Source organism: Elephantulus edwardii, unplaced genomic scaffold (genome assembly GCF_000299155.1).
Source record: "Elephantulus edwardii isolate Elephantulus edwardi_28Jun2011 unplaced genomic scaffold, EleEdw1.0 scaffold00089, whole genome shotgun sequence".
Lineage (NCBI taxonomy): Eukaryota > Metazoa > Chordata > Mammalia > Macroscelidea > Macroscelididae > Elephantulus > Elephantulus edwardii.
Genome location: NW_006399839.1, coordinates 8,910,294 through 8,918,843, shown reverse-complemented (window position 1 = coordinate 8,918,843; position 8,550 = coordinate 8,910,294). Strand labels below are relative to the sequence as shown.

The following is an 8,550-nucleotide window of genomic DNA, read 5'->3' as shown; positions in this document are numbered from 1 at the left end:
AGCAAAGCCGAGAGCAGAGGCCGGGCCAGGGCCTCCGTTGCGAGGGTGAACATCCTTGAAGAAGAATCTTGCTGGGGGCAGGGAAGGGGGTGTGAACTGGATTCCCCCCCCCCTTTTAATGGCAGTGACAAGATGTTCTGTGAATGTGTCTGCGAAGGACTGTTTCCCTTACGGACACGTGCCCTTTCCTTGGCCTTTGAAAATGCTTTCTGTGTCCCTGAGAGGCTAATAATGTAAATGAAGATCAGATCCGCACTGGGTAATTGAGAGCAGAGACAAGGGCCGTGTTAAGTCAAATTAATTTGCTCGCCTACAGTCCCGGCCTGGCCCCACGGGAGGGGGAGAGGCTTTTTGATGGGCTCAGGGGGACGATGAAGGTGCGGGTCTCCGCAGTTTGCTGTGGTCCTGCAAGACTTCTGAAGGTGGGTAGGGGGCTGGATAAGCGGTTCTGACACTGGGAGACATAAGGAGGGGGTAAGTGTGTGTCTCAAGTTGGAGGGAGTCTGCACCCCTCTCCTGCTCTGTATATCTTAAAACAAAACACCCGTTGATATCAAGTCCTTCTTCCTGGGGCCTCCAATGTTCATGTGTCTGAACCGGGAGGCAGTTGTGATCTCTTTAGATCACGCAAAAGCTAGGATCTAGCTCCTCAGAGATGCCCCAGGGCCCTTGCACTGTCACTTGGTCTATATTGAGGAGGGTGACTGACCTGCTAGGTGGCACCTGACGGAGGGGTTCTGATAAGCCTTGCACCCAGCACCAAGAGGGTTCACAGGAGGCCCCTGCACACCTGTCCCTGTGACGTCACAGACAGAGGTGCCCCTGGCTTCCTCCAGGCGGCCTAGCCTGGCCTGAGGGTGTCAAGAAGAAGGCACAGGGTGTCCTGTTCCTTTTACCTGGGCCAGGTGCTACTTCTGCAGGTACTTCTTCATGATACTCTCCACATCCTCCCCTCTGATCCCCGGATCTCTGCTCTCTGGCGCCGGCTGCTCCCCGCCGTCACCCTGCAGTCTCAGGATCCTCGGCCGGCTCTTGATGCTGTCAGCACTCTTGAAGGACAGGCCAGAGGATGAGGATGAGTCAGAGAGGTGAGCGGAGTCTTCCCTGGGCTTCGGGCTTCTCGGCAAAGCGGCGCTGAGCCCCGAGAGAAAGGAGCAGTCGGCCTCTTCTGTCTCATAGTTGATGCTGGGAAGCTGTGCACCCTCTTGTCCGTCCTTGGATGCTGCGGACAAGGAGATGGGGGTCCCCGGCTTCCGGATGGCTGGGAGGAAGTCATCGAAATCCACTCTGCTCTTGCGTTCGTAATGCAGGCTCGGAAGCTTCCAGCTGAACGGGTCGCTGTCCAGAGGGGCCTCCGCGAGCTGAGAGTACTGGCGGTTCTGGAAGATGAGGGGCTGTGCCCCCAAATCTGGACAGCTGGCGTCTTCCAGTGAGGCGTCTAGACACGGCCTCCGGGGACGCAGTGTGGGGGACAGGATGGGATCTCGGGATGTGGTCGGGGAGTGTGGCTTCCTCCGCAGGCTGGACCCAGGCTCTAGAAGGGACTCACAGGAACTGAAGCGGGTCTTGATCTTCTCAGGGGGCGGCGTGGTGGACCCCATGCTGTCAGAGGAGATGCATCGAAGGCTGGTGGACCGCAGGAGGCCTGCAGGGCCCTCCAATTCCAGGGGGGACTGTGCCCCCAGCTTTAGTGAGAGGTCGCCCTCGTCACTGCGGGCTTTGGCCCTCCGCAGCGTGGACGCCCCGGTGGTCTGGTAGATGGGGAGGGTGGGCCAGTCCTCCAGGCCCAGAGAAGACCCCTGTCCCTGCTGGGCCCTCTTCTTGCGCAGGCCTTCCACAAACTCGGAGAGGGCGGCTGAGGGGCTGGGCAGCTTGGCTCCCGACACTGGGGACATCTCTCTGCTCTTCGAGGATCCAGCATCTAATTTCTCCCTGCTGTTCCTTTGGGCGCCAAGCCCTTCCCCATCCCCGAAGTGGTGATACTTCGGCTGCGGTGAGGGGCAGGGGGACCGGTCCCCAGGGGTCTTGCGGCGGGCTCCCCCAAGCCAGGATCCTGCTCTGGTGGTCCTCTCAGCATCCCCAGCCTCCTCGTTTGTCCTGTGCCAAGAAGGGGGGAAAGAAATGCCATCAGGGGAAAGTGACAATGCAATCTGAGTGATGGGCGTGGTGCCCCTAAGCCTGGGCACAAAGTCAGATAATCAAAATGCTGTCCCTACTGCACTGCTCAACAGAGCGCGTGATCTCATGCACAAATTGGAGCCAGATACCAGGTTCCTTTTGCTTTTGGGAATGCAATTTCTGTCTCTAATTAAACCCAGCTAAGTGTGTTCGAGTCGATTAAAGCTGTGGAGATGATGGATGGCTTAGATTTATGAGGCGGCGGGCTGACATGATGGGCCCCATCTTCCTGAAGCCTACTGTGAAAGCCGTCATTTGCTTCTAGAAGCCTCCAGGGGGACCCCCCAGGGGGTGCTTATTTATTTAGTCTAGAAGACAGGCCCACCAAATTGGACTTTTGAGAGTCAATGACTCAAACATGTGCCTGACACCCCCGTCTGGTGGTTTCTTGCAGGGGGGGAGGGCTCAGAACAGCTCCCCAAAGGGAGAGGAAATTACATAGCAGTCGATTTGAAAGGAAGATGCCATACAATGAATTCACTCACTGCTTTGGAGTCAGATCTGACTCGTTGCTGGCCCTCCAGTGGGTTTTGGAGGCTGCGAATTGCACTGGAGATTGCCCCGCTTTCTTCCTGAGGAGCTGCTGGTGGATTCGAACCACGTACCTTTAGGTTAGCAGCTCGACTACCTAAGAAGTTAGCACAGCAGAGAATATCTGGTTTCCATTCCTGGACAGAACCAGGCTAGACTCTTGTGCACAGGAGTCTGCAAGAGCTGAGCCAAACATGCGAGGTCTCGGAACTCAGAGCCTCCAAGTGGGTCAAATGCCAGACCTTATTTTACACAAAGAGCATCATTGAGAGGAGAGAGGTTTGAGTTCTCCAAGCTTCCTGGGTTTTTTTTTTTAATCTATTTGTCCTCCTTGGAAGCGAAGTGCCTCTCTTTGCCCAACAGCAAAGCTACAACTGACAAAAAAAGAAACTCAAAAGGGTGCCAGGTGTGCAGAGGACAAAGCCAGGCAGGAGGGACCTGAGCAAAGGCGGAAGTGGTGTGTGTGTGTGTCCCGGTTTCCAGTTTTCATGCCCATGTGGCTGCAGTCACGTTGTTGGAACTCCAGGGATCAGGGTGATGGGGGGCTCAGTGGTCTGCACAGAAGGGCGGCTGCGAAGGGGAAGTGGGGCATCTTGGTCGCCACCCTCACCTGCAGCCCGGAGTGCCGCAGTGGTGCAATAGTTAAGAGCTTGGCTGAAACTGTAAAGGCCAGTGGTTCGAGCCTGCCAGTAGCTCTGCTGCAAAGACCTTGGCGACATGACCCTGTGAAGGGTCCAGCCCAGAAACCCACCCGGGACAGTCTGACTTTGTCTCAGGGGGTGGATGACTCAGAATCGGCTCAGCAGCACCCACTGATAAAACGGAACAGAGGAGAAGGGCAAAGAATGACCCTTGAAGGCCAGAGAGGTTCTTGGCTCTGGAAAGAAAGCTAAGCTAAAGATGTCTGCAGGTGATGCCTGTGGGGGGAGAGCGGGGTGCAGGGAGGGTGAGGGTCCCAGGAAGGGAGAGCAGGGTGCAGTGAGGGTGGGGGGTGTCCCAAGAGAGGAGAGTGGGGTACGGCAAGAGACGGGGTCCCAGGAGAGGAGAGTGGGGTGTGGTGAAGGTTGGGGTCCCAAGAAGGGAGAATGGGCTGCAATGAGAGTTGGGCATCCCAGAAGGAGAGAGTAGGGTACAGTGAAGACTGGGGGTCCCAGGAGAAGAGAGAAGGGTACAGTGAGGGTAGGGGGTCCCAGGAGAGTTAAGAGGGTTACAATGAGGTTGGGGATCCCAGGAGGGGAAAGCAGGGTGCAGTGAGGGTTAGGGGGCCCCCAGGTGAGGACAGCAGTTGGTGGCAAGGGTGGGCGATTATGAACTCTTTCAGGGCTGCAGAGATGCCTTGCCCTGCTCTCCTGAGCTCCTGCAGGCCAAGACATCAGTCCTTTAGCTCTGAGTTGGCTGGAGCCTTCTCAGGTCTGGGCCCTGCGGGACATCAAGGTGATGGGCGTGCTAAAGGGGCGGCGAGCTAGCTGTGCTCACCTCCCTGTCCTTATTCTCACTGCTGCGGTGTAAGGGTCGGTGTTGTGATCTGGGGATGTTGAGAGACCCAGTATGCTCCCTCATCCACCCTCCATCCTCTCGCCTGGACCCCTGCTCTCCCCTCCCCACCCTCCTGTCTCCTGCCTTGCTCTCTCTCTTCCTCTGTTCCTGCAGTCCCCCCCACTGGCCCCCTCCTGAGTCTCCAGGGACCTGCCAAGGCTTTCCTTTTTTGCAGGCTCTGCTGTTTGCTGTTTGCTTTGCAGAAGCTCCGCTCACAGCTCCCCCCACTCCCAGGTCACAGTGATGCCTCCTGCAGAGCTTAAAACCCCCTAGTGAACCAATTGCTAGAGAGCCAATGTGGACCCAAGGTGACCTCACATGGGACAGCATACAGCTGTTACATCAGGCTCACTTGACTGTAGTCTAGGAGCGGTGTGCTACAATCCCTAAGGTATGTGGTTCAAATCCACCAGCTGCTCTGTGGGAGAAAGAGGGGCAATCTCTATGGGTCGGTTCTGACTTGATGGCAAACAACAGCAATCCACAACAACAATTCTTACAGAAGCAAGTTACCAAGTCTTGGTCCTACAGGGCTTCTGGGTGGATTTGAACTGCCAACCTTTAGGCTAGTGGTAGAGTACCCCCACTTGCACCATCCAGAAATCTATGGGGAGGTTCATCTACTCTCTCAAGTCCATCTGGACTCATGATGACCTTTCAGACAGGAACTGTTCTATATTGTTTTCTTGGCTGCAAGTTGGGTTTTGGGTTGTGTTTTTTGTTTTTGTTTTCTAGAGGCATTGGCTTTTAATTTAAAACTGTATCCTTCCCCCTCTCATAGGTTTGTTGGTTTGTTTGTTATTTATTATACTAGTTCGGTGATGAAGGAAGAAGTTCAAGCTGCTCTGAAAGAATTTGCAAAAAACAAGGCCCCAGGAATAGATGGTATACCAATTGACATATTTCAACAAACAGACACTGCCCTGGATGTGCTCACCAAGTTGTGCCAAGAAATCTGGAGGACAACAACCTGGCCAACTGACTGGAAGAGATCTATATTTGCTCCCATTTCAAAGAAGGGTGATCTGATAGCGTGGAAATTATCAAACAGTATCATTGATATCACATGCAAGCAAGATTCTGCTGAAGATTATCCAAAAACGACTGGAACAGCACATCAACAGAAAACTGTTCCTTCCCATTTCCCTAATCCCCACAAACTATGCAACCCCCTGATTAATCCCCCCTCCCCACACCCTCACTCCTCTGCTTCTACCTTCCCCCTACTTTGGATTCTCATACTCATTCTATAATAATGGCCTTATACAGTATTTGTCCTTGTGGGACTGAGTTAGTTCACTCAGCATAATGCTCTCCAGCCCCACTCAAGTTAGGTAATAATTTACAAAATTATTGCTCCTGTGTACTATTGTGTGAATGTACTATAATTTCTCAATCCATTCAATTGTGGTTTGATGTCTCCATGTTCTTGCGATGGTGAATAACACTGCTATGAACACTGGTGTACAAGTCTCCTCAGTTCTCATTTCTCAGGGTATATTCCAAGCAGTGGAATAACTGGGTCATATGGAATTTCTATGTTCAGTTTTTTTTTTTTTAGGAAACGCCAAAGTGCCTTCCAGAATGATTGCACCATTTTACAATGGCTGGAAGTTTTATGGGAGCAGATCACCAGGCCTTTCTTCCATGGGGAAGCAGGGCAGGTTCGAACCACCAACCTTTACCTTAGCTGTTGTCATGTGTGATCAAGTTGGAACTGACTCATAGCTCGCCGACCCTCTAGGGGGTTTTCAGAGACTGAAGTGAATGACTTGAGAAGAGACTGCCCATCTTTCTCCTGTGGAGCAACTGGTGGATTCGAACTGCCTGTTGGGGCTGGCAGTGCAACTCCTTATCCACTGGGCCATGAGGGCTCTCTACCATTCTTACCACCTAGGAAGCTCTGGTGGCCTAGTGGTAAGACGCTGCACTGCAACCCCAAAAGCACATGGTTCAAATCCACTAGCTGTTCCCTGGGGGAATGATGGGCAGTCTCCTCCCATGGGATTTACAGCCTCTGAAAACCCACTGGAGGGTCAGTTATGGGTTGGTTCCGACTCGATGGCCCACCACCACCACCACCACCACAACGGATCTTTTGAGTAGATTAAAAACCTCTTAGCACAGCATCTAATTACCCAACCAATGTTACAATTTATGATTATGGTAAATAATAATTGTTATTTACCGTCGAGTTGGAACTGACGCATAGCGGAACCTCTAGTGGGTTTTCAGAGGCTGTAAATTGCACGGGATTAGACCTCTCATTCTTCTCCTGTGGAGCAGCTGGTGGATTCAAAACCCAAACCTTTGGGTTGGCAGGACAACTCCTTGTTATCAATCATCAATAACAATTAAGAGCCCTGGTGGCCTAGCAGCAAGAAGCTAGGCTGTAATCCCGAAGGCACGTGGTTCGAGGCCACCAGCTGCTCCGTGAGAGAAGGATGGGCAGTCTCCTCCAGCGCAATAAACTGCCTCTGAAAACCCACTGGAGGGTCAGCTATGGTCCTTCTGAGGCAACGGTACACATACACAACAACATTAACAATTAACAGTTAAGCATTGTTGTTAGTCACCCTCTTTCTCTGGCTCTCTAACCTACCACCTGCCTCAAATGAAGGCTCAGGCAGAATTCTCCCGGGGCTGACAGGAGGATAGAGAGACAGGTGACCTTGGCCCTTGTCATTCCTAAGAAGAAGGATTAGGCCCGAGGTGCTCAGACAAAAGCCACACAATTTGCCTGAAGCAGCCGCCTCCTTTCCCATTTCCTGGCCGTCACCTCCCATCTCTGTCACCGGCTGGACGCAGGCTGGGGAAGGAGCCAGAGAGTGCGCCTTGATGATTACCTGAAGGTGTGTTTGTCAACATCCTGGCTCTGCAGTCGCTCCCCTCATATGCGCCAAGATGGCGTTCACACACTTGCCTTCCTCCCACCCCTACACTTTTTAATAAACGGCTTTGAGGTGCCAGGGGCGGTGGGCTACGGGAGAGCTGACAAAAGTCATTACCGTCCTGCCTGGGTCCTCAGAGGAGGCGAGCGTGATGGATGGGTCTAGGGCACCCGGTCTCATCTGTTGCCTGCCATGGAGGCGCCTGTGGCTGAAGCCTCCTGGGAGGCTGCCATCCGCTTCCACCTCCACTTCCACTGCTGGTTGCAGATGCTGAGACAGGGCACAGAGTGGGGGAGGCAGGAGGCAGAGCAGGGGCACAGAGTGGGGTGGGGGACGACTAGAGACTACAGACCCTCAGCCTGTACCACCAGGCTCTTGTCTGTTTTCATTTCTGTATCTGTGGAGTCAACACAAGGCCCATGAAGGCAGAGATGGTTTGTGATCATCTATTAACCTACAGTTGGTAATTCGAGCTGACCCAACAGTGGCACGGAAGAAAGGCCTGGCAACCTGCTGCTCTATAATCAGGCCAACTCCATGGAGAAAGTCTAAGACAGAACAGAAGAAGAACTGATGCCTTTGGGCTGTGATGTTGGAGGACTGAGTATTCCATAAGAATGTCAAGAGAACAAACAAATAAGTTCTGGAGAAAGAGCAGCCAGGGTGCCCCTTGGAGGCAAGGACAGTGAAGCTTTGTCCCACACACTCTGGGCATGTTGTCAGAAGGGTCCAGCCCTTGGAAAAGGACAACATGCAGGGAAAGGTGGGAAGCCAGAAGAAGAGAGGAGGACTCTCTAGGGGACAGAGTGACACAGTGACCGCAATGAGGGGCTCAGTGTCAGAGACGGTGAGGGTGGCACACGATAGGTCAGAGTTCAGATCTGCTGGTCACAGGGTTGCTGGGTGCTGGGCCCATGATGGCACCAAAGAGCAACGTGGAGGAAACCGTAGCTCAGTGAGTCCCCTTCAAGAAAACGAGCAGACACCCTCATTCGATGGAAATGAAGACAATCATAAAGCCTTGCCAAACACCACACAAAAGCCATTTTAAAAAAATGGACACAGTGCAGAAAAGCAAACGGAACAAAGGAATCAGCAACATCACTATAAAAGCAGGAGGTGCACCGAGCGCGTGATGTGGCTGCATCCAGAGGACAACGTGCTGCACCAACAAGGTCACCAAGTGCCTAGTGATGGTGCCAGACCATTGTTAGAGAAAGCTGAGGAAATGTTTATACACCCAATTCATTCTGGGTGGTTGTCAGGGACAGGGAAGGCAGGAGGGAATGGGAAAGAAAGGTCAATAATTCAATATGTTGGGGAAAGGCAATATTTAATATATTGATCGGATACTGCCATTCTGTCAACCTGTTTTGTAATTAAAGCTGTGGTGGTGGTGGAGGTGGTGGTGGTG

The 8,550-nt window shown here is 52.9% G+C and overlaps 1 protein-coding gene across 1 annotated transcript in view; it reads right to left on the bottom strand.

Moving 5' to 3' along the window:
* Positions 1-908: 908 nt before the first annotated feature.
* MYO18B (myosin XVIIIB) overlaps positions 909-8,550 on the bottom strand; it is a 321,585-nt gene continuing 313,943 nt past the window's right edge. Inside the window, exon 42 of the mRNA XM_006890467.1 lies at positions 909-2,097. Coding sequence (XP_006890529.1) covers positions 909-2,097 — 1,189 coding nt within the window. The remainder of the gene's footprint in view (positions 2,098-8,550) is intronic.